Here is a 26,296-nt window from a genome sequence, read left to right as displayed (position 1 = left end):
TAGGTGGGCATGGTGGTACATGCCTGTAGTCCCACTTACTCAGGAGGCTGAAAGGCACGAGAATCGCTTGAACCCAAGAGGTGGAGGTTGCAGTGAATGGAGATTGTGCCACTGCACTCTAGCCTGGGAAACAGTGAGACTCTGTCTCAAAAAAAAAAAAGACAGCATGGTAAAAAAGCAGCTAACACCAAGCAGGCATCTATCATCTAAAAAGATTTTCAAAAGTACCTTCAGTGTTTGTTAAATATCCAAAGAGAGAAATGCAAATTTAACAGACTAATTTTTAAATGAGTACTTTATTTTTATAATACCTCTTATCATGACCATTCACCATTAAAGCATTAAAACAGCATGTTCCTTTGAATCTTCGAGTGAAAATATGAAATTTCTCCTCTGTAATTTTCCAACCTACCGACACCTATCATCATATCTAGCAATTTAATAAAATGTTATGAAAATCTGTAACAAATACACTTCTTTGGCATTAAAACAACTTGTAACTGGATGAGAAGAATTAAAAAGTAATACCATCAAGGGCAAAGCTCTACTAACTATTTAACAGGATGACTTAGAAGTCTAATTATTCAACACATAGTTGTTTCCCCAGTTAAATGCTTTAAAAACTAGCCAAACTAATAAATCTTAAGAATTATTAGCAAGAAAACAATTTTTCTGAAATTCTTGCTGTTAAATTTAGTGTTTACAATTCAGTTTGGGGTAACTTTAAAGAAGTTTTGATTTCATTCCTTAGGATAAAGATTCTTTTTAGCACTTCTTATGTCAATAACTTATAATAGTGAATGGCTGAATCCAAATCTCATTTTACTTTTTATTTTTCCATGTTATATGAGTAGGTAAATACGTTTACAAATATTTAAATATGCAAGTACTTTTCTACATATTAATATGTAGAGAACTTTTATTATATATCTTTCTTGAAAAAAGATATGCTTCGGTCACATTATGTGTATATTCACATTAAAACAATAAAACTGGGCCAGGCATGGTGGTTCTTGCCTATAATCCCAACACTTTGGGAGGTGAGGCGGGAGGATTTTTTGAGCCACGATTTCAAGACTAGCCTAGGCAACACAGTGAGACCCCATCTCTACAAAAAATAAAAGAATTAGCCAGGTGTGGTGACATGCACCTACACTGTGAACTCTGCTGTCCGCTGACACCTGGTCTTCTGTTCACACTGGACTGCAGGGATTCCCAGTGCCTTCCACAAGTTGCAAACACAGTAAGATACAGAATAACCCTCTAGGAAGGTGGCCAAGCCCTGTCCTCTGAGCAAACCATTTCTAATACTCCAAACAAGTTTTCTGAGAGGGAAAAATAACTACTTATTGAATTTATTGCATCTTCATATTACTGCAACAGTTTTCTTCAACTGAAATGGCGTCTTAGACCAACTTAAGCACAGTATGGTTTTCACAAAAAAGGAATACTGGTATATTATAAACACAGATTTTATCTTTCTAAACTAGGAAGACTGCACCAACAGATATGAACTTTTCTGTTTGTAATAGATACACTATAGCAATGTGTGCACTCTTTAGCTACATACACAATTGTTTGCTTTCAAGTGACTTCTTTTTTCTAATAATTTCTCTTGCACTATATAGCAGTGACTCTCATACTGAACAGATAAGCTGTGTGTTTTATATAACACTGATTATTTCATTCCACATTTAGACAGATAAACCTGAACATCCAACTATGGGTTCACATGTAAACTTTCAGAAATTTTATGTCTCATATAATAAATATAGAATTATGTCATAGTATTTAAAAACAATAGCCACCACTTCTACCAGCCCCCACCAGGGGAGAGCCTAAGGCTGTGAGTCTGTTGGAGTGTTGTCATTATTTGTTTTTTCTCCAGAAACAGAATGCTTCAGAAACTGACCAGTAGCACCGATGTACAATCTTGATCGCATGGGCCATTTCTGAAAAAGATTATTTCAACAAGAATTCAAAAGTTAGTATCTGTGACATATATTAACGTGGTCTACAATGTTAAAGATTGCAAACAGCCCAATGCAAATGCAGTATTATGTAGCTAATAACAATTGTAAGTATGAAGTACAAGGAACAACATGAAAAAATGTTTATTAATGCTCACAGTAAAAAACAAAAATATACTCAGACTTTGATTAAAATTTTAGAAGTAATATGTGTGCTTATGGATAAGAACTGTAAGAAATCATGAAAAATAAATATAGTTAAAGTGTAGAAAAACATATCTGCCTGTAATGTTTTAATTTCAAACTAAACCTAAAACAAAATTAAGCCTAAAACTAGATCCTTGGCTTTAAAAATATTTTTAAAAGTCCCAATTTTAGTATATGTGGGGCTGAAGTGAGCACTATATTTTAAAAAGTTCTACGTGGTATTATGTGTCTACACGTATCAAAGGACCACAGTGAAAAGTGTCAACTATCTATACATGTTCTTTTTTTTTTTTTTTTGAGACGGAGTCCCACTCTGTCACCCAGGCTGGAGTGCAGTGGCACGATCTTGGTTCACTGCAACCTCCGTCTCCTGGGTTCAAGCGATTCTCCTGCCTCAGCCTCCTGAATAGCTAGGATTATAGGCGCCTACCACCACGCCTGGCTAATTTTTGTATTTTTAGCAGAGATGGGGTTTTACCACATTGGCCAGGCTGGTCTTGAACTCCTGACCTCAAGAGATCACCTGCCTCAGCCTCCCAAAGTGCTGGGATTACAGGCGTAAGCCACCAAGCCCAGCCCCATCTATGCATCTTATCTAGCTAAAAACAGTATCTCGAAGTCATAAATATTAGAATATTTGGTATTATACTAAGAGAACATCCTGATTAAATGTCTGTATGTATTGACATCATCTAGCTCTAACCTTTTGGTAATCATCACATTTGAATTACTGATGATGATTTTTCTAAATTCATCTCAAACAATATAATTTATTGCCAGACAGACATAATGATGAAAAAACATATTACATGAGTAGTTCTTTCAGAATAAAACTCTTTTTGGAAGGAGGCAGGTGTCATATAATCAGTTAAGTTCTAAGATCCTTAGAATACTACTTTTGTTTAATACAGAGATGGACTTTTAAAAAAAAAAAAAAAAAAAGCAACTCCTAAAGGTCAGCAATCTGGTCCCACACTCTCCAGGGAGCAAGTGCTGCCTTATGTAAGCAGGCTACCTATCTTCATCAGCGAACACACACAGGCCAACTGCTAGTTACATAGCACCATAATATGTTTTTAAATGCCTGGCAGATAATCCATAGTGCTCAAATAGAGGTACAATTATTAACACGCCAAAGAACATTAAGAGCTCTGGGTTCGCAACCCAAGTTGCATATAAGACTCACCCAGAGAGCTTTAAATAAATACTGATGGCCAAGTCACACCCCAGAACAATTAAGTCAGAATGGACTATTAATTCTGTTAGAGTTAAAAGAATGTAAGTAGAGTTAGATCTCAGATGGAATAATATAAACTCTCATTGCACTTGTGAGCACAGTTATTTTCACCTAAACTGGGACTCCAAATGTAAAACATAGCCATAAAGAATAAGTGGGCATGTGATACTATCTGGAAAGTTTTGTTCTGTGGCAACCAAAGTCCTAATTTTTATTTTTTTATTTTATTATATTATTATTTATGAGACAGGGGCTCATTCTGCTGCACAAGCTGGAGTGGCAGTGGTGTGATCATGGCTCACTGCAGCCTAAACCTGCTGGGCTCATGCAATCTTCCTGCCTCAGCTTCCTGAGTTAGGACTACAGGTGCCTGCCACCATGCTGGGCTAATTAAAAACTTGTTTTTTTGTTTGTTTATTTATTTGTTTTTGCAGAGGCAGAGTCTCACTATGTTGCTTTGAGTTCGAGGGTGGTCTTGAACTACTGGGCTCAAGTGATCCTCCTGCCTCAGCCTCCCAAAGTGCTGGGATTATAGGTGTGATCCACCATGCCTGGACTCAATTTTTAAAAATAATACATACGCATTCCTATACATCCTAGGTGTATCATTGTCAGTGGTCCTGTTCCTGGGATCTTTTACAAAGATAAACTAATGTGTTTTTTATTTTTATTTTTTTTCAGACGGAGTCTTGCTCTGTCACCCAGGCTGGAGTGCAGTGGCGTGATCTTGGCTCACTGCAACCTCGGCCTCCAGGGTTCAAGTGATTCTCCTGCCTTAGCCTCCCAAGTAGCTGGGATTACAGGCATGTGCCACCATGCCCAGCTAATTTTTGTATTTTTAGTAGAGATGGGGTTTTGCCATGTTGGCCAGGATGGTCTCGAACTCCTGACCTCAAGTGATCCGCCCACCTCAGCCTCCCAAAGTGCTGGGATTACAGTGTAAGCCACCACGCCCAGCCAAACTAATATGTTTTAGAAACTGGAGTGAGGTTTATCTGATGTATCAAGATCTGGCATTGTTATATCAGATTAAAGTCCTTCATTATACTGAAGATCCCAGTGCTGTAGTGTTTGTGTCCCTCCAAAATCCACATGTTGAAGCTCTTACCTCCAAGGTGATGGGATTTAGAGACAAGGCCTTTGGGAGGTAAAAAGAGTTAGATTAGGTCATGAGGAACTAATACCCATTTAAGAAGAGGAAAATCGGGCCAGGGCAGTGGCTCATGCCTGTAAGCCTAGCACTTTGGGAGACTGAGGCAGGCGGATCACGAGGTCAAGAGATCAAGACCATCCTGGGCAACATGAGAATCGCTTCAACTCTGGAGGTGGAGGTTGCAGTGAGTTGAGATCACACCACCACACTCCAGCCTGACGACAGAGCAAGAGTCCGTCTCAAAAAAAAAAAAAAAAGTTGAATGTGGTGGCTCATGCCTGTAATCCCAGTACTTTGGGAGGCCGAGGTGGGTGGATCACCTGAGGTCAGGGGTTGGAGACCAGCCTCGCCAACATGGCGAAACCCCGTCTCTACCAAAAATACAAATATTAGCTGGGCGTGGTGGTGGGTGCCTGTAATCCCAGCTACTTGGGAGGCTGAGGCAGAAGAATCACTTGAACCCAGGGGGCAGAGGTTGCAGTGAGCCGAGATTGCACCACTGCACTCCAGCCTGGGTGACAGAACGAGACCCCATCTCAAAAAACAACAACAACAAAAAGCACTTAGTTTAAATAAGTGACTCAAAAATAACAAAACCCTCTTATCTATTTTTTTCAATTATTGTTTACTTATCATAGACAATGATTATAAAATAAGGGGCACGATAATAAAGTCATTTGTATTTTTCTGCCAATGTAGAGATCTGAAATATATTTCTGTTTCTTAGACAATCACTGCCTTTTGGGCAGCTGATGCTGATGGAAATAAATTGCTCATACCCCACAGGGATTAAAAACTGCCATTTCAGGCTATGCACCAGGTCCCCAGTCTCTTAAACTTCCAGTTTAATTTGAGATGTTTGTTCTCTTTTTTTGAGACAGGGTCGTGCTCAGTTGCCCAGGCATGCAGTGGTGCAATGTAGACACAATCTCTTGGGCTCAAGCAGTCCTCTCGCATAAGCCTCCCCAGTAGCTGGGACTACAGGTGCACACACCACAGCCACCTAATTTTTAAAATTCTTAGTATAGAGGAAGTCTTGCTATGAAATGCTCTTAAAGTAAATCCCCAACAGTGGTAATGTGCTAACAATACTGATAATAAGGACTTGTGATTCAAAATAATGACCTTGAAATATTTGTTAAAAAGCTTTGATCATCAGGGTAAGACTAACACTATGTTGTAAGGCAGAAAAATGAAGTCATTTTAGAACACTTGTTACTAAACAATAGTTTATAATGAGCCTTTAGTTAACCATAAAAGTACAAATAGGATATTTTAATTTCTTTCACATTAATCAAAGGTAGACAATGTTTAGACATTTTGGTAGTGTCTGTAAACTAATGTGTTAACAGTTAACAGGCGGTTTCAATTATGTACATAACATCTCTTTCCTCTGAACTTCCGTAGCACATAATTATAGTTCTTTTATGGAAAACGTAACATTCTCCCTTCCAGTACTGTTGTTTCTTTGTCGTTGTCTCAATAATATGTTCATATAGGAAAGGGACTGAGTCTTATTGTGTTCACTCCCCTAAAATAGTGCTTTGCACACAGTAAGAATTCAATACATGTTTGATTTTAAAACACGCTTGATTTTAGTCACTTGTTCAAGCAACATTAATTTCATTAAAAAAAAATCTTTGGCTTTGTATCATTATCTCTAGAGTTGTCTTTTAAAATATTCAATTAAAACAATCAATATTTACAAATAAAAAGTTATGATTATAAAAACATTTGGTACATGAATCAAGTGCAAAGACACTTGCTATGCTTATTGTTACATGGAAATGATGCTTCTAACATTATTCATTCAAAAAAAGCATTCCAAGAAAAAATAAGATGAAAAGCATCTTGACTTCTCATTCTGAATTATGTCTCCCATAAAGTATTTAACGGATGCTCTTTGTATTACAATCTACTTAATGTTAAAATAAACTTCCTTGAGTATATGGCAAATGTCAAATCAAAAGAAATCTAATATTAATGGTATATTCGAATAGTAATCTACTGAACATGGTAATACAGAACCCCTTAATAATGACTTTTCTGCTGAGATTATAAACTTACAAATGAGATAAGGTATATAATAATTATAAATAATGATATTTCATGTCTTCATATTTCATATTGAAATGATTTAAGTCTATCATTATGATTATATTTGCAAAGTAAATTTTGTTAAACCTTACCACAGAATGGTAAGTTCAGTTAATATCAGAGGGTGTGCTTTACCATACTGAATAATTTATTGAACACTGATATACTTAAAGCTAAGTCTTAAGTATTAACTTTGCATTTGTGTGTGTGTGCGTGTGCACGCGTGTGGCCAAATATTTCAGGGTGGTGAAGCCAAAACTCTGAAAATTTAGGTTTGGCAAATAATGAGATGATGCATTTGGAACAGAAAGATTAGTGTAAGGTTTCAAAACAATCAAATCTAGAAGAAGAGGATGATGCAAAAACCGACTACTGTAATAGGTAACGAAGCATAATCATATATACCATGTTAAGTGAAAATTTTACCTATATGTAAAGAAATTATGCAAAATGGATTCTCTTGTCTAATTTTGTACATTACAGACTTTCAATTTAGTAATCAATTCACTCAACACACATGCCAATCTATTGCGAACGTATTTAAAAACACTGTAGTTTTTTCTAAGACTTTTGGTAGCTGTCAAGTATATGATATTTAACCTTTATTTAAACGGACTGAAATTTTACTACATAGAGATGCAGAACGGTCTCATTTGTTCTTACTAGTTTTACCAAAAAATTTCAACAGTGTTTTCCTAGGGCCATTACTCCAGTGAAATCTTTCAAATATCCCATAAAAATCAATGAAAGCATAATTATATAAATAAAAGATGCTTAAAAACTCTCCGAGGGTCATACATACAGCTCAGATATTAAACATTATCAAGATGTGCAACCAAGCCCCCATTTCTCACCTTGGAAGGTACACAAATCCTTCAGAGGCATCCTGTAAGGGGCCTGCGAGACTCTTACTCAAGCCACCCCGGCTTTAAACGCCTCACTCGCCACCTGCGAACGGCGAAGGAGCAGCCTCTCGCGGCGGGGACCTTGCCACCAGTACCCTCGAAGGCCGAGGTCGTTCTCCCGGTCGGCTTCCCGCCTCACCCGAAAAGGAATGAGAGCATCTACCCAAGACAGTGACTGGCAGGGCGGATCAAGGTGTCCTGGTCTCGGCCCCAGCCCCGCGGTGTGCCCCCGCCCGCTTACCTTGACCGGGTGCAGGTAGCCATCGCCGCGCAGGGAGCCCAACCCGGGGTCCGCGGCCGCCTCGGCGTCGTCCTGCAGGCTGCGGGTGAGGTGCGCGATGTAGGTGGTGGCCAGCAGCAGCACGTCCAACTTGGACAGCTTGGTGTCGGGCGGCACGGACGGCAGCGTGCGCTGCAGCTCCAGGAAGGCGTGCCGCAGGGTCTGCACCCGGCTGCGCTCCCGCGCTGCATTCGCCGCCGCCGGCCGTCCGCTCCCGGAACGCGCACCGCCCCCGGGGCCCGCCGGCCCCGGCCCGGTCAGCCCGGTACTCGAGTCGCGGATGGCGGCGGCCAGGGGCGCGGGCTCGGCGCTGACGCTGAGAGGGCTGCCCGCGGGGCGGTCGCGCTCCATGGCAGCTTACCGCGCCGCACGCCCTGCAAAGGACCGAAGGTGCGGTGACGCCGGGGGGTGGTCGGGCTTAACCCGAGAGGCGCAGCCCCCTGGTTCTCCCCGTGCGCCCACGAGCAGCCCAGCGGGGCTGAGGGCGCTCTAAAGCGAGCTCGTTTTGCCTGGGGCGCGTTTTGCCTCCCGACGTCTGGGGCGAGTTGCGGGGCTCCGGAGTTCTTGGGCTTCCTAGAAGGATGAAGAGAGTCGCGGTGCCGGCTTTGCTTTTCAGGGGCAAATTAAGCGAAAGGTCTACTCTACCCGGGAAGAAAGCTCTCGGAAGCTCAGTTTAGGATCGGCACTCGTTCGCGATTCGGCGACTTTATCCAACCCGGGCGCACGAGAGGTGGCGCGGCTCCCCCTCGCCGACGCCGCGGAAAACCACGGCTCACCAGCTGCCCTCGGCCTTTCACGCCAGGGGGGATTTCTGCCCGAGGAGTGGGGGACCTTTAGCCTCACCTCAGAGTAGTCACCCGCCACCGTTCCAAGCCCAGGAGCCGCACAGTACGCGTCTGACGGGCCCCTCACCTTTCCTGGAGCAGCTGAGTGGAGCTCCGCTCTGCCGTGCGGCGGGCGAGGGGCGTGGAGCAGGGCCTGTGTGGCCAGGGCCGCACTGGTCACTCCATCCTCGTCCGGCCGAAGCCCAAATCGACGGCTGCTTCCAACTCACGCTGGCCGTGACTTTTATGCGGGCGCCCTGCGGCTCCGGCCGGCTACGACAGGTCGGGCGGAGGGCCTGGCCCACCCAAGGGGCTACACCAGGGGCTGAAGCGGCGTAGAGGGTCATTAATCAAACCGCCCGGTGGGTCGGGCTCAGGGGGCGGGGCGTCCTCCTGGCCCCACCCCTCGGTTCAGCGCCTCACGCTGCTTTTCCCAAGGCGCCTCGCTGAGGGCGGCGTGTGGAAAGTCTGGGGTGTCGGCTGCCGGCTGCGGTGGGGCAGGGCTGGAGGCCGCGGGTGAGGCCTGTGGTTAACCTCGCGCTGCCGAGGTCCTACCTCCTCGGGTCCAGTCTGATTCCAGGGCGCTTCCAGCTGAGGCGGGAGCGTTGCCGTTTGGTTGAGGGTGACTTTTAAGCTCTGTGAGGAAAAGTCGAGCGCGCCACATCGAGGCGCTAGCCGTTTATTCTACCACAAGGTAAAAGATTCATACTGTCCTAGTTACCCTAAAGCTGGGAGATACACTGCACTTCCTACCAGACCCCGAATGCTCCCGCTGTCCGTAATTCTTTAAGAAATTCCCAGAGCAGGCAGCCCTTGGATCGTGGGCGCTTCTCCCCGGGGACGCGGACCTTGCTGACTGCCTCCGCTGCCCGCGCGGGGGCCACCGCTCTTTAATTATTTGGACGAAACATTCTTTTCTGGTTTTGCTCTTGTGGACCCACGGGAAGCGTGACTTGCAGCGAGGCAGGACCCATCCCAGGCTTCTTTAGAAAGCGGGCACTGCGCCCCAAGGCCTGTTCAGAGTCGCCCCAGAAAGCCATGGGCCCCCGGCCGCCCCAATCCGCAGCGGTTTCTGCAGGTCCTGGACCCGTCGCCTTCGTGGGTGAAATCTGAGTACTTTCCAACAACATAATTAGAACACACTCGAAACAATGCCTGCAATTCGCAGAGTAGGACATTTTCTGTTTTTGTGTTTGAGACAGGGTCTCTGTCGCCCAGGCTGGAGTGCAGTGGTGCCATCTCGGCTCACCTCAGCCTCCAACTTTCGGGCTCAAGCCAAGAGCAGGATATTTTCTTATATTCTTTGGGGTCAATCGGAATATCAAATTTAAAATGCCACTAAAGAAACCGCGCTCTTGTATATGCACCATCATTTAATACTTTCCAGTAGATTTCTAAGTTGGAACTACTGTAACCAAGTCGTCAGCAGTCCTGGTGGCACTATTTGGATGTACTGGTCCACAAATTAAGTACATTAGTGAGTCAGAATGGCACTTAGGCTTTCATCTCAATTCCCACCCAATAACTGTAATTAGATTTACACTTTAGAAAGAAGCACACCAAAATTCCATTGATTCAAAAGGGGGCTCGGTGCGGTGGCTCATGTCTGTAGTCCCAGCTACCCCGAAGGCTGAGACGGGAGGATCTCGTGAGCCCAGGAGGTTGAGGCTGCAGTGAGCTGTGATCGCGCCATTGAAGGCACTTCTATTGCTGAATGAAAAAGTACATATTTTCCCAGTAAATTGTATGTAATGAGGAATAAAGCAACTAGATCCCTGAATTCACAGGCGGAAAGCAATGTTTCAGATTCTATAAAGCAGCAAATCAAACAATAACTTAAAAGTTTTTCTATGTGAGATACCATAAAGCTACAAACCCACAAAAGATATTGTTGCCTAGTCCTATAAGGTTAAAAACAAAATCAAACATTTCCTGTCACTTGAGGCTGAATTTACTCATTTTCTGCAAACAAATTTTCTTTTTCTTTGGGGTTATGGAAAAGGTGAGGTTCATGCACATCATTTTTTGTCAGCAAGCTTTCAGATTGCTTCAAAGAGAGATTCCTATATTTATAGAGAGGGGAAAAAAGCATTAAATTAAAAAAATGAAAGTATCCCCAAAAGGTAGCAAACCTATAGAATCTAGGGCACAATAACAATATTAAAGGCTAATGATTAGTCACCAAACTGTGTGAATCTTGTTGGGCTTTAAAAAGGAAGCAGAAACAAAGATTTTCCTCTTGGTGTAGCGAAGAATGTAAAAAATCTGTGATTTGTGAGAGGTATGGAAAGAATATTAGAGGAAAGGTGGACCAGCTCTAAGATGAGGCAAATTTGAGGTGTCTGGGGCTTCTTATATTTTGCACCCAGATTGTCTTATAATGCAATATAATCACACATATCAATTTATTCCATATTGTTTTTAATATATAAATGTTTTATATGTATATAAAACAGTAGATTAATTGGTACTTTTTCACCTTTCAACTATTTCCCTCATTATTTAAATTGTAATTTACATAGTTAAATTCACCCTTTTCAGTGTAAATTCACCCAGTTCAGCAAGCTTTCATAAACATATGTCTTATAACCATCAATGCAATAAAGATATAGAACATTAATTCTCCAAAATTATCTTGTGCGACCCTTTGCAGTCCACCCTTTCTCCCACCTTCAGTTTCTGGCAACTGCTAATCTGTTTTCTGTCTCTGTAGTTTGCCTTTGCTAGAAAGTCACACAAATAGAAGCATATTATATAGTATGTAACCTTTTGAGTCTGGTTTCTTTCACTTAGCATAATGCTTTTGAGATCCCTGTTGTTGAGTATATCACTAGTTCATTCGTTTGTATTGCTGAATAGTTTTCCATTGTATAGATGTACCACAGTTTGTTTATCCATTCCTCAGATGAAAACCTTTGGAACTGCAGTGAGTTGAGATTGCGCCACTGCACTCCAGCCTGGGCGACAGAACGAGACTCCGTCTCAAAAAAAAAAAAAAAAGAAAGAAAACCTTTGGATTGTTTTCAGTTTTTGGTGATTATGAATAATGTTATAAATGTTCAGGTACAGGTTTTTGTGAGTATACGTTTTCATTTCACTTGGGAAAATAACCAGGAGTGAACCACTAGCTGCTAGATGTGTTAAATATATGTTTACCTTTGTTTTTTTTTTTTTTTTTTTTGAAGGAGGCTCTCGTTGTGTCACCCAGGCTGAAGTGCAGTGGGTGATCATAGCTCACTGTAGGCTTGAACTCTGGGGCTCAAGTGATCCTCCAAGTGATCCTCCCACCCTAGCCTCCCAAGTAGCTATAACTACAGGCATGTACCACCATGCCCAGCTTAATGTTATAAGAATATGTCAAACTGGCTGGGTACAGTGGTTCACATCTGCAGTTCCTGCACTTTGGGAGACTGAGGTGGGAGGATTGTTTAAGTATAAGAGTTTGAGACCAGCCTGGATAGTATAGTGAGATCCGGTCTGTACAAAAAAATTTTAAAAATTACATGGGCGTGGTGGAACATGCCTGTAGTCTCAGCTACTCAGAAAGCTGGGGCAGGAGGATTGCTTGAACACAGAAGGTTGAGGCTGCAGTGAACTGTGTTTGAGCCACTGCACTCCAGCTTGGGCAACAAAGTGAGACCCTGTCTCTCAAAAGATAAATACATAAATAAAATATGTTAAACTACTGTCCAAAGTGTCTGTACTATTTTTGCATTCCAGCCAGTAGTACACGAGAGTTCCAGTTGCTCCATATCCTAGCCAGCATTACCAGCTTTTGTTTTTTCTTTTTATCCATTCTAGTACATGTTATTTTTTAAGAAAAAATTAAATATTTAAAAATCAGATGATTTCGTAACCGAGATATCTCACTTGCCAGCTAGTGTGATGCATGTCCATCTGGCCACACCATTGTGGAGCTGAATAGCTACAGTTGCCTTTAGTCGGGCATGTGCTTTCCAGTTCACCTTAGTCACCTCGTCACCTGTTCTCATTTATTAACTTCCTGTTCCTAAGGGTGGTTTTGTTTGAGAGTCCCCAGCAGAGTACTTGAGAGGCTGGCTATTGGAGTCAGTGAGCTGTGTTCAAGTCCTAGCTCTGCTCATGGCAATTGTGTGACCTTGGGTCCTTCTGATTGTACCTCTCCAAGCCTCATTTTCCCATCTATAAAATGGGGCTTATAGTATTCTTAAAAGAGTTCCATTGTCTTTTAAAATTTGTTTGGATGGGCCGGGCGCGGTGGCTCACGCCTGTAATCCCAGCACTTTGGGAGGCCCAGGCGGGCGGATCACGAGATCAGAAGAGAGAGACCATCCTGGCTAACACGGTGAAACCCTGTCTCTACTAAAAATACAAAAAATTAGCCGGCGTGGTAGCCAGCGCCTGTAGTCCCACCTACTTGGGAGGATGAGGCAGGAGAAGTGGCGTGAACCCGGGAGGTGGAGCTTGGAGTGAGCCGAGATTGCGCCACTGCACTCCAGCCTGGGCGACAGAGCGAGACTCTGTCTCCAAAAAGTAAAAATAAATAAAAAACCATAAATAAATAAATAAATAAATAATTTGTTTGGATAATGAAGAGTCAGCTTTCAAAATATAGGCATTTTAAAATGGAAAATAATTCTTTTGAATTAGGTCTTATATAACTCTTGTTCACAGAGTAAACCATTGACAGATCACAAAAACTAGCTTGTTTTAACTAAAACTAGTCTGTTTTAACTAAAAAAAGTTTTTGTTTTTTGAGATAAGGCCTTTCTCTGTCGCCCAGTCTGGAGTGCAGTGGCACAATCGCGACTCACTGCAGTCTCAACCTCCTGGGCTCAAGCAATTCTCTCACCTTAGCCTCCCAAGTAGCTGGGACTACAGAGAGGTGTTACTACACCTGAATTTTTTTTTCTTATGGAGATGAGGTCTCACTGTGTTGCCCAGGCTGGTTTCGAACTCCTGGCCTCAAGCAATCCTCTCTCCTTCAGCTTCCCAAAGTGCTGGAATTATAGGCATGAGCCACCTGACCCAGCCTAAAAAAACTATGTTGCTTACCACTATTGTGCTTTTTTTGGGAAGGAGGGGAGTATCTTAATTTCAAAATGGTTCTTTGAGAACTGCAAATCCAAATATTAACATTATACCTACATTACTGATACACATAAGCTTATTTTTGCATATAAATTAAATAGACTGTTATGTTTAACAAAGCAAAATTTGCAAGTGAGTTTATATAACATAATTCCAGAGTTTTGTGACTAAAAATATCTGAGTTTTAAAAATTCTTTCCTAAGTACATAGATCTGTTGTTACAACTGTTCAAACAACCTTAACAGTGGTGAAGGAAGGTTGTTTTGACTGTTATTCAAGTTCACTTTTTAATTCAAAGAAATCTAACGCTTCCATAGGTATTTTATAAATAGTTAATATACAGTGAATATTTCCTGTGAATTATGGGCCCCAGCGATTTGTATTCCTTAAAGGTATCTGAAATTAAGGGCATTTTTACCCAGCTAGAAAGTTATTATTTTTACATTAACAAAAGAGATGGATTGACTTTATTAACATTGCTTGGGTTTGAAAGTTAGTTAAATAATCAAGTAACAATTTGTTTTTCATTGTATGGTGCTACAGAGTATTCTCAGTGGATTTTATATGCAATATATAAATGCATTTAATGTCTATTTTAAAATTACTAAGGCTCAAGCACCTCCTAGCATGTTTGCAAAGAGAGGAAACATCTGTCAGAAGTATTTACCGTGACAAACACAGAAAGAAGCAATAATGTGTACCTTTTTGTTTGTTTAATACCATATTTTAAAAAATTGAACAGTGAAGGCATTTGTTCAGAATCAGCCTTTAAATAAAAAATAGTTTTGACCTAATCGTTAATTAAAGTATACATTGATAGTATCAAGTTCAGTTTGAGGGTCAAAAACAACGTCAATGAGTCTGACTTTTTCCTCCCAGTAGGGAAAGGAGGCTTGTATAAATATACATGAGCACAGATTGCATGCATTTATAAAAGAGGTGGAAAACATTCCCCTGTCTCTGGACAGATGTTGCTTCATTGGCTCCACATACGATACAGGCACAGCCCCCAGTGTGTAGAACCCTAAAGGAGTGTGGGGCACATACCTTTAGCTTTTTGGAAGATGCACTGTAAGCTTATTTCCACCTCTGAGCAGGCTCCCCACCTTGAATATTAAATATAGAGTGTAGGGACATGTCTGCTGATGCCAGCTCATTCTTTCCCTTAAAGTAATTAAGGCAAGGGGTAGCTTTAATCAATTTTCTAGAAACTAAAAATCTGTTCTTTGTGTTTGGGCTGAGTATTTTGTTTTCAACACTTTACTGAACTTCTAGCTTTATTTTAGTTATCTCCTAGATTTATGTTATATTACTAAAATTAGCAAAAGGCATGCCCTGATAATCTATATCAAGAGTTTGATGAAACTGTAATATATTTGATTACCTTTTATTAAAGAGAGGTAGAACTGATAATCTCCTTTAATACAGATTAAATCTTTTGATATACTAAAACAATATTTTGGCATACCTAAGGTGAAAGTATTGCTTGAGGAAATAATAAGCATTTAAACATTTATTTAATGCTTTTTCACAGGATAAAATTGAAGGCTCAGGATTGAACATAATTGGCTTCACTTGATGGTGGCTGAGGCAGGACATTCTTATGTTCTCACAGAACCCTTCTGGTTTGCTGGTTTCATTTAGGATAGCCTATCTTTGCAGTACATAGCAGTTTGTATTTTTAAAAATGCATTTAGTTCTGTATTTAGTGTTCGTAGTTAGGAAAATGAGGGTAGAGTGATTTGATGTTTTATCAGTGCACTCCTAGTGACTTGAGCTTTGCTTGGGGCTATAGAGTATGTGGAATGGGCCACAGCTCACTATTGATCTAACAATGTACATGGCAATGTATAGAATTCATCAACATTGTTTTCTGAGGCTGTGTCATTTTTATTGTTTTATTTTCTTCCTTGATGATATACTAGCAAGATTTTTCAAAATGCTTGGCAAAGAAATAAAACCTAAGAGCACTGTTGTGGAATTGATAACAGTTGTGTAAACCTTTAAGAAACTATTGTTGTGCTATGGACAACTACGCAGTGGTTTGGTGGTAATGACAATGGACATAAGCAGTAAATGTCTCACATAGCTCCTGTTTTATTGTGAATGGAGAGGAGGCAATACCAAAACGAGGACTCCCTGCATATCCTTTCACTTCTTCCCCAAATAAAGCATTTTCCATACCCACAGACCTTCTCTCTCCTAAGACTGCATCCCAGCAAGCCTGAGCCACTCTGCAGGGAATAGGGGTAGGACAGTGCAGCAGTAATGTTCACAGGGCTTCTTGAAGTGGGCTATACTAGGCAATTCTAAATCATCATCCCTTGATGGGACCCTGCAAAGAGGGTCTCATGATAAGCCCACTTGACCTTCAGCAGGCAGTTCTGGGAAAAGGAAAACGATTCCAAAGTGTGTCCCCTGGCTCTGTTTACTTTTTCAATGAAATGTGCTATTGGCCTTTAGTATATTGCGATCACTAATCTGATATGGTTGGAAGGATCAATAGAGCAATCATTGTATTGATTATAAATGAAAAAATAAGTTTAATGCAAAATGTATAAGATGTATTAGGATCTGGTTTTTAAAGCCCATAGCATTTATCACACTATAGAGTAGTTATACCATATTTGACTCCCCAGCTTGTTTGTGGCAAAATATTTGAGATCAGGATTATCTCATTATCTCATTATCTCAAAACAGGATTATCAGTTTTGAATATAAAACTCAAATGAGTTTTTATATTCAGTGTTGCCCAGCATATGGCAGATATCTCATGTTTTACATATAAATGCAGTTACTTTCTGGTATGGATATTTATTTATTTAATTTATTGAGATGGGGTCCCACTCTGTTGCCCAGGCTGGAGTGCAGTGGAGCGATCTCAGCTCATTGCAGCCTCTGTCTCCCAGGCTCAAGTGACCCTCCCACTTCAGCCTCCCAAGTTGCTGGGACTATAGGCACGCACCACCATGTCCAGCTGATTTTTGTATTTTTTTTTTTTTTTTTTGTAGAGAAGGTGTTTCTCCTTGTTGGCCAGGCTGGTCTTGAACTCCTGGACTAAAATGATCTGCCCACCTAAGCCTCCCAAAATGCTGGGATTACAGGCATAAACAACTGTCCCCAGCTCTGGTTTACTTTTCCATCAAAGCAATACCTTTTTTAAACCAAAAAGCAAATTTTTCCTCATCAGGAGAAACTTCTGTCTCCTTCAGAGACAACAGCTTAAAAATCTGGTTTGTAGAAGTGGTGAAAGTAGCCTAATTCTGTAGTCCTCTGGACTTTCTGCAACCATATGCTGTGCAGTCGCCCACCCCCTGTTCATCAGCTAGGCCTCAGGCTCCTTTGACAGAATCCCTGATCATTGTCTTTACCTACTGCCTCTGGAACTTTTCTGAGTCCCCTACCTTACCTCAGTGGGTGTATCCAGTCTAACTGCCAAGTCTTCTGGAAACACCCCTTCCCACTGTAACTTTCTGACTGTTTGGGCAGACCAACAATGAACCTTTTTTTTTTCTTTCTATGTTTGGCCAAAAAAGATTGAGAACAAAGAACTAGGAGACAGATTGGATGGCCTCTGTTCCTCTTTGTTTACTGTGAAGATGTCTCCTCCCCACCAAAAAGATAAAGTCACATAAATATTTGAAAGAACCTACCCCATCTCTTCAATAATTTTAGTGTAATCTTCTCGGGAACTTTCTGGAGATGCATTTCCATTTACAGGTTATCTCTGTATTTCAGAGAAAAAGACTAATTTTGGCTTACCCACCTGTGGGTAATAAACAGGAACGATGTGATGCATTGTTTCAAAGTTACCTGTAGCACACAAAGAAATAAAAGCATTCTGCTTTGAAACTAATAACTGAATTGTAAAAAAGGGTATGACAATATTAGATGATCTAAAAATTAAATAGAGCTAAATGAATACACAGTAAAACTAGTAATAAAATTAATAACCCAAGAAAAAATAGTGCAGACTTTCATTCACAAAAACCTATACAGGAAAGTTCTTGGTCAACTCTTTAAAATAAAATAAAATGGGCATGCCAACATTAATATAAATATTAACTGCCCTTAATTTTACTGTTCTGAGTTAGTTTATTTTTTTCAAATTGTTTCATTTGTAGGGAGTAAATAAGTCATGTATCTTTTTGGGGATATGTCCATACCTTTATTCTGGCACTTAACATTCCACATCAGTTACCTGCTTTCAGATCCTCCTCCCTTTCCAGCAGTAAGTTCCTTTTAAGTGGGGACAGCCCTATTCACCTCTAATCCACAGTGACTGGCATATTCTTGGACACATTCGAGGTGCTTAATGTTTACTATGATTTTTTCTATAGAAGTGCTATAAAAGAAAGTGCTAAAAGATGTGAGTATATTTTAGATTTTATTAAGATATTAAAGTACGTTTACAATTTTGTGTCATATAGCTATATGACCATACTTAGGATAAGATTTTTAAATTGTAAGATCCTTGAAGTTAGAAGTTATAATAATTCCTATAATTTTACCATAATCCCCAATATAGAGCTCTAAATTTATGAGGCTATCAAAAATACATAAAAGATTAGGAAGTACAAAAATTATTACCATCTTTTTAAGAATTCCTATTCCCTTACAATGTATTTGGTTGTGCAGAGGTGCCTTTAAAAGGTTCATTTTAACTCTTCTAAAGATCTGAAAGGTAGGTATACTGTAGATTTTGAAAATATATAATATATTTTCTAGATTTTAATTTATGCTTTCCCTTTCTCTTGCACAGTTATAAAAGTCTTTGCATAAAGACCATATAGTCTGCTATTGGACATATACAAAAGGATAGAGTTATTGTATATTTATATACATGTATACAGGGATGTCACTGCTTTTAAGCCTGAGAGTTCCAGGTTTGTACCATCTGTTTGGATGGGGATGGCAAACATGGGCAAAGGGGAGGGAGGACCTACAAATGGCCAAGGAAGAATAACCAAGTACTCCTGAGAAAAGCTCAGAAAATTTTCTGCTGCAGCGAGTCAGTGTGTTCACTTTAAATTTTATTTTAATTGATTTTAGAGATGATTTTTTTTTTTTGAGACAGTGTCTCATCTTGTCACCCAGGCTGGAGTGCAGTGGCACGATCTCGGCTCACTGCAACCCTTGCCTCCTGGGTTCAAGTTATTCTCCTGCCTCAGCCTCCCTAGTAGCTGGGATGATAGGTGCCTGCCACCACACCTGGTTAATTTTTTTACTATTAGTAGAGATGGGGTTTCACCATGTTGGCCAGGCTGGTCTTGAACTCCTGACCTCAGGTGATCTGCCTGCCTCGGCCTCCCAAAGTGCTGGGATTACAGTCATGAGCCACCGCACCCAGCCGAGACCATTTTTCAATATAGTAAATTATGTAATCTATTTGAGTACTCCTTATAAAATTTTGAAATTTGTTTTATTATCCTATTTCCTCTAGCTCCTTTTTAGTTATAAAAATTGTTTACATATCATGTATTTCCATATCCGTGATTTTCCCAAATTCCCACCAAATTGAATTTCTAAGTAGAGCATTATTGCTTTAGATGATTAATTGTCCTTCTATCCCAGCTTAATTTAGCCTGTGCCCCCTGCTAGCTTTGTAAACTCAAGACAAGTCACTTCATTTTCTGAAACTGAACTTTCTCATCTGCAAAATTCATATAATAATCTGCCTCACAGGTCATAATAATTAAATGCAATAATGTGTGTAAATATCTGAAATGTTTAGCACAGTAAATGTCAGTTCTTTTTTCTTCCCTTGCCCCCTCTTCTTTGCCTTTTAATTCCGAGTGCTTTCCATTTTAAATTATTAATAATTATCATAACAGCAACTACCACAAGGTCTGAAATGAAGCTTACAAACTATAACATTCTATACGGACTTTAAAAAATTGTAGCAAAACTATTTAACATGAGATCTACCCTCCCTTTTTTTTTTTTTTTAGATGATATCTTGCTCTGTCACCCAGGGTGGGGTGCAGTGGTGCCATCTCGGCTCACTGCAGCCTCTGCCTCCCAGGTTCAAGCAGTTCTCTTGCCTCATCCTCCCAAGTAACTGGGACTACAGGCGCACACCACCATATCCAGCTAATTGTTTTGTATTTTTGGTAGAGACAGGATTTCACCATATTGGCCAGGCTGGTCTCGAACTCCTGACCTCAAGTGATCTGCCTGCCTCAGCCTCCCAAAGTGCTGAGATTACAGGCATGAGCCACTGCGCCCAGCCAAGATCTACCCTCTTAACAAAGTTTTAAATGTACAATACATTATTATTTTACCTTAGGTACAATGTCGTACAGTAGATCTCTAGAGCTTATTCATCTTGTTTGGCCGAAACTTTATGCCCATTGATTAGTAAGTCCCCCTTTCCTCCCCTCATTTGCTGGCAATAGCACTCCACTCTTTGAGTGTATGAATTTAACTATTTTAGTCTTATATAAGTTGAATCAGTATTTGTCTTTCTTTGACCTGGCTCATTTCACTTAGCATAATATCCTCAAGGCTCACCCATGTTGTCACATATTGCAGAATTTCCTTTCTTTGTAAAGCTGAATAGTGTTCCATGTTCCATTTAATATACATTTCCTTTATCCATTCATCTCTCCAATGTCCATGTACCTAGTTTCCACATCTTGGCTATTGTGAATAGTGCTGCAATGAACATAGGAGTACTGATGTCTCTTGGAGATCCTGATTTCAATTCTTTTGGATAAATATCCATAAGTGGGATTGTTGGGTCATATGGCAGTCCTATTTTTAACTTTTTGAGGAATGTTCATACTGTTTGTTATAGTGGCTGCACCATTTTACGTTCCCACCAGTGGTGTGCAAGGGTTCCAATTTCTTCACATCCTCTCTAACACGTGTTACCTTTTTAAAAATAGTAGCCATCCAGGCACAATGGCTCGTGTCTGTAATACCAGCACTTTGGGAGGTAGAGGCAGGTGGATCACTTGAGTTCAGGAGTTGGAGACCAGTCTGACCAACTGGTGAAACCCCATCTCTACTAAAAATGCAAAATTAGCCAAGTGTGGTGGTACATGCGTGTAATCTCAGCTACTCGGGAGGCTGAGGCAGGAGAATTGCTTGAACCCAGGAGGCGGAGGTTGCAGTGAGCCGAGATCACGCCATTGCACTCCAGCCTGGGCAACAAGAGTAAAACTCTGTCTCAAACAAACAAAAAAAAGCCACCCTGACAGGTGTGAGGTGATAGCTGATTACAATTTTGATTTGCATTTCCCTGATGATTACTGACATTGAGTATTTCTTCATATACCTGTTGGCCATTTGTATGTCTTCTTTGGAGGAACAAAAACCACTATTTGTTTAAGAGACTTTTCTTTCCCCATTGTGTATTCTAGGCACCTTTGTCAAAGATCAATTGATTACATCTGCATGGATTTTTTCCTGGGCGCTCTATTCTGTTCTGTTTCTCTATATGTCTGTCTTCTGCCAGTACCATACTCTCTCGATTACTATATCTATGTAATATATTTCAAAATCAGGAAATGTGATGCCTTCAGCTTTGTTCTTCATTCTTAAGATTGATTTGGCTATTTGTGGTCTTCATTGGTTCCATATGAATTTTAGAATTGCTTTTTTCTATTTCTATAAAAAATGCCATTGGGATTTTGATAGAAATTGCATTGAATCTGTGGATCACTTTTGGTCTTATGGATATTTTACAATATTGAGTCTTCCAATTCATGAACATGAGGTGTCTTTTCATTTGTGTCTTGTTTAATTTCTTTTAAAATTTATAAGCAGACATTGCAGAAGATGTCTTGTTTAATTTCTTTCATCGATGTTTTGTAGTTTTCAGCATATGTCTTTCACCTCCTTAATTAAATTTATTCCTGGGTATTTTATTCTTTTGTTGTTATTGTAAATGGGATTATTTTCATAATTTCTTTTCAGATAGTTTGTTGTTAGTTTATCTACATGACTTGAAACATTGTTTTTGGGCTGGGCGCAGTGGCTCATGCCTGTAATTCCAGGACTTTGGAAGGCCAAGGTGGGTGGATCACTTGAGGCCAGGAGTTTAAGACCAGCCTGGCCCACATGGTGAAATCTTATTTACTAAAAATACAAAAATTAGTCGGGTGTGGTGGTGCACGCCTGTAATCCCAGCTACTCGGGAGGCTGAGGCAGGAGAATTGCTTGAACCTGGGAGGCAGAGGTTGCAGTGAGCTGCAATCGTGCCACTGCACTCTAGCTTGGGCAACAGATTACTCTATCAAAAAAAAAAAAAAAAAAAAAAAAGATTGTTTTTGTTAGTTGGTGCTCATACTAGATTATAAAGAGATTAATAAGGACTGTTTTGAGAAAATTAAATGGCTAATTTAAAAAAATTTAGTTGAGACATAATTGTACATATTTATAGGGTACATAGTGATGTTGCAATACATACAATGTATAGTGATCAAATCAGGGAAATTAGCATATACATAATCTCAAACATTTATCATTTCTTTGTGTTGGCAACATTCAATATTCTCCTTCTAGCTATTTTAAACTATATATGATTGTTATCTATGGTCATCCTATAGTGCAGGGGTCCCCAACCCAATGGTCCTGGCCTGTAGCCTATTAGAAACTGGGCCGCACAGCAGAAGGTGAGTGGCAGGTGAGCAAGCGAGGCTTTATCTGTATTTACATCTGCTCTCCATCACTCGCATTACCACCTGAGCTCTGCCTCCTATCAGATCTACTACAGCATTACATTATCATAGGAACACGAACCCTATTGTGAACTGTGCATGTGAGGGATCTAGGTTGTGAACTCCTTATGAGAATCTAATGCCCAATGATCTGTCACTGTCTCCCATTACCCCCAGATAGGATGATCTAGCTGCAGGAAAAAAAGTTCAGGGCTCCTGCTGATTCTACGTTATGGTGAATTACTATTTCATTATATGTTACAGTGCAATGTTAATAGAAATAAAGTGCATAATAAATGTAATGTACTTGTATCATCCCAAAACAATATCCCCCTCCACCACACTTCTGGTCCATGGAAAAATTGTCTTCCACAAAACCAGTCCCTGCTGCTACAAAGGTTGGGGACAGCTGCTATAGAACTCTAAAGTTTATTCCGCCTATCTGGTTGTAATTTTATAACCTTTACCAAATCTCTCTCTTCCCTCACCTTATTCCCTCTGCCCGTCCCAGTTTGTAGTATCTTCGTTCTACTTTTTAATTCTATGAGATCAACTTTTTTTTTTTTTTTTTTTTTTTTTTTTAGCTTTAACAGATGAGTGAGAACATGCACTGTTCCACTTTCTGTTTCTGGCTTATTTCACTTAATGTAACATCCCCCATTTCCATCCATGTTGTTGCAAATAACAGGATTTCATTCTTATTTATAGTTGAATAGTATTCCATTGTGTATATATACCACATTTTCTTTATTCATTCATCTGTTGGACACTTAGGGCGATTCTGTACCTTGGCTATTGTGAATACTCCTGCAACAAACACGAGGGTGTGGATGTCTCCTTGATAAACTGATTTCTTTTCCTTTGGATAGATGGTCAGTAGTGGGATTGCTAGATCATATGGTAGGTTTTTTTCTTTTTTTAACTCAAGGAATTTTTTTAAATTCGAGGAAAATCTGTAGTTCTATTTGTAGGTTTTTGCTTTGTTTTGCCTTTTTTTTTTTTTTTTTTTTTTTTTGAGATGGAGTCTTGCTCTGTCACCCAGGCTGCAGGTTTAAGAAATTCTCTGCCTCAGCCTCCCGAATAGCTGGGATTACAGGTGTGTGCCACCATGCTCAGCTAATTTTTTTGTATTTTTAGTAGAGATGAGGGTTTACCATGTTGGCCAGGCTGGTCTTGAACTCCTGACCTCAAGTGATCCACCTGCCTTGGCCTCCCAAAGTGCTGGGATTACAGGCGTGAGCCACCTCGCCTGGCCGCTAATTTTAAAAATAACGTTTTTGAAGAGATGGTGTCTTGCTTTGTTGCCCAGGCTGGTCTTGATGTCCTAGTCTCAACTGATACTCCTGCCTTGGCCTCCAAAAGCACTGGGATTACAGTTCTAAGCCACAACGTCCAGCCCCCTATTTGTAGTTTTTTGAGGAACCTCCATACTGTTCTCCATAGTGGTTGTACAACTTTACATTCCCACCAACAGTGTATAAGAGAGCTCCCTTTTCTCTGCATCCTCACCAGCTGTATTAGTCCATTTTCATGCTGCTGATAAAGACATACTCGAGACTAGGTAATTTATAAAGAAAAAGAGGTTTAATGGACTCACAGTTCCACATGGCTGGGGAGGCCTCACAATCATGGCAGAAGGCAAAAGGCACGTCTTACATGGTGGCAGACGAGAGAACGAGAGCCAAGCAAAAGGGGAAACTGCTTATAAAATCATCAGATCTCATGAGACTTACCCACTACCATGAGAACAGTGTGGGGGAAACTGCCCCCATAATTCAGTTATCTTCCACCAGGTCCCTCCCACAACACATGGGAATTATGGAAGCTACAATTCAAGATGAGATTTGGGTGGGGACACAGCCAACCCATATCACCAGCATTTGGTTTTTATTTTTTGAGACTAAGTCTCGCTCTGTTACCCAGGCTAGAGTGCAGTGGTGTGATCTCGGCTCACTGCCAATGTCCGCCTCCTGGTTCAAGTGATTCTCGTGCCTCAGCCTTCTGAGTAGTTGGAATTGCAGGCATGCACCACCACGCCTGGCTAATTTTTGTATTGTCAGTAGAGACAGAGTTTCACCATGTTGGCCAGGCTGTTCTTGAACTCCTGACTTCAAGGGATCCACCCACCTCAGCCTCCCAAAGTGCTGGGATTACAGCCATGAGCACTGTGCCTGGCCAGCTGTTGTTATTTTTTGTCTTTTTGTTAATAACCATCCTAACTGGGATGAGATGACACCTCATTGTGATTTTGATTTGCATTCCTGATGATTAAGTGATATTGGGCATATTTTTCTTGGCCATTTATATGTCTTCTTTTGAGAAATGTCTGTTCAGATCCTTTGCCCATTTTAAAACTGGATTGTTGTTTTTTTGCTGTTGAGATATTGCAGTTTCTTGTATATTCTGAATAATAATCCTGTCAGATGAATAGTTTACAGATATTTTTCCCATTCTGTAGGTTGTCTTTTCACTCTTGATTGTTCCCTTTGCTGTGCAGAAGCTTTTTAGTTTGACATACCCCATTTGTTTATTTTTGTTCTCGTTGCCTGTGCTTTTGAGGTTCTATTATAAAATCTTTTCACAGACCAATGTCCTGAAGCATTTCCTCTGTTTTCTTCTAGTAGTTTTATAGTTTCAGGTCTTATATTTAGGTCTTTGATTCATACTGAGTTGATTTTTGCATAGGGTGATAGCTGAGGGTCTAGTTTCATTCTTCTGCATATGGATATCCAGTTTTCCCATCACCATTTATTGAGGAGGAGGATAGCTTGAGCCTAGGAGTTCCAAATTAGCTTGGGCAACACAGTGAGACTTCATCTCTACAAAAAGTATTTTAAAATTAGCCGGGTGTGGTTGCACACACCTGTCATCTCAGCTACTTGGGAGTCTGAGGCAGGAGGATCATTTGAGCCTGGGAGATCAAGGCTGTAGTGAGCTGTGATCCAATGTATGTCCTTGGCACCTTTGTCAAAAATCAGTTGGCTGTAGCTAAGTGGATTGGTTTCTGGGTTCTCTATTCTGTTCTACTAGTCTATTTTTCTGTTTTTATACCAGTACCATGGTGTTTCAGTTACTATAGCTTTGTTGTATACCTTGAAGTCTAGTAGGTGGTGGCTCTGGCTTTGTTGGTTTTGCCCAGTATTGTTTTGGTTATTGGGGTTCCACACACATTTTAGGATTTTTTTTCTATTTCTGTGAAGAATGTCATTGGTATTTTTTTAGGGATTGCATTGTATAGATTGCTTTGGTTAGTAGACTATAATTTTTTTAAGTTGTAAATTTAAAGACATATTATTTTGTCAAATTTCCTTGAAGTTAACAATTAATGTAGTTGTCCCTAAATTAGGAAGAATTTTTGAAATCAGTTAAAATGAAAGAAACTACATTATTTTTAGAATTGGCCCAATTCTGGGGTGAGGCTGGTATTAAATATTTAAAAAGTGACATCTTTGATGTAATACTGAAAATATATAAAATACTAGAATCCTTACTCTAGGTCTAGTTCTGCCCTTCACAGCCAGTCAGGAATGAACAAAGGAATCATGCCTTCTGACTATTTTAGAAGTTTCAGATCTTGAGAAATTCACATTACAACACAGTATATTGCAATTTACTCATGAGTATATTATTAACTAAGAAAGTCCCATTTTACTTAATGATTTTCCATAGTTTATATTCTTTATTTTTTTCAGATGCGGTCTTGCTCTGTTCCCCAGGCTGGAGTGAAGTGGCACAATCACGCTCACCACAGCCTTGATCTCCCAGGCTCCAGTGATCCTCCTCCCTCAGCCTCCCAAGTAGCTGGGACGATAGGCACATGCCACCATGCCTGGCTAATTTTAAAATATTTTTTGTATAGATGAGGTTTCACTATGTTGCCCAAACTG

General features: G+C 40.4%; 2 protein-coding genes across 3 annotated transcripts in view; both read right to left on the bottom strand.

Annotated features, from left to right (window-relative positions):
• Nucleotides 1–277: 277 nt before the first annotated feature.
• On the bottom strand, nucleotides 278–8,200 carry TCF24 (transcription factor 24). The gene is made up of 2 exons (XM_050802048.1): nucleotides 7,811–8,200; nucleotides 278–1,952 (listed from the first exon to the last, which is right to left on the bottom strand). Exons 1-2 carry the CDS (start codon nucleotides 8,198–8,200, stop codon nucleotides 1,839–1,841), a joined length of 504 nt encoding a protein of 167 aa, XP_050658005.1. The 3' UTR covers nucleotides 278–1,838.
• Nucleotides 8,201–9,133: 933 nt separating this feature from the next.
• The window catches only part of PPP1R42 (protein phosphatase 1 regulatory subunit 42), a 67,865-nt gene continuing 50,702 nt past the window's right edge, over nucleotides 9,134–26,296 (bottom strand). The window contains exons 9-10 of one of the 2 annotated variants that reach the window (XR_007728319.1): nucleotides 17,397–17,556; nucleotides 9,134–10,736 (exon numbers count right to left, since the gene is read on the bottom strand). Coding sequence is in view for 1 of the 2 variants with exons in the window: in XM_050802045.1 (XP_050658002.1) it covers nucleotides 17,465–17,556 (92 nt within the window). In the remaining variant the exon portion in view is untranslated. Of the gene's footprint in view, nucleotides 10,737–14,063; nucleotides 17,557–26,296 lie in introns of those variants that run through there. The other variant, XM_050802045.1, reaches the window with a different exon arrangement.

This window comes from Macaca thibetana, chromosome 8 (genome assembly GCF_024542745.1).
Source record: "Macaca thibetana thibetana isolate TM-01 chromosome 8, ASM2454274v1, whole genome shotgun sequence".
Taxonomy (NCBI): Eukaryota; Metazoa; Chordata; class Mammalia; order Primates; family Cercopithecidae; genus Macaca; species Macaca thibetana.
Note: the sequence above shows the minus strand (reverse complement) of the source record. Positions and strands in the feature narration are given on the sequence as shown.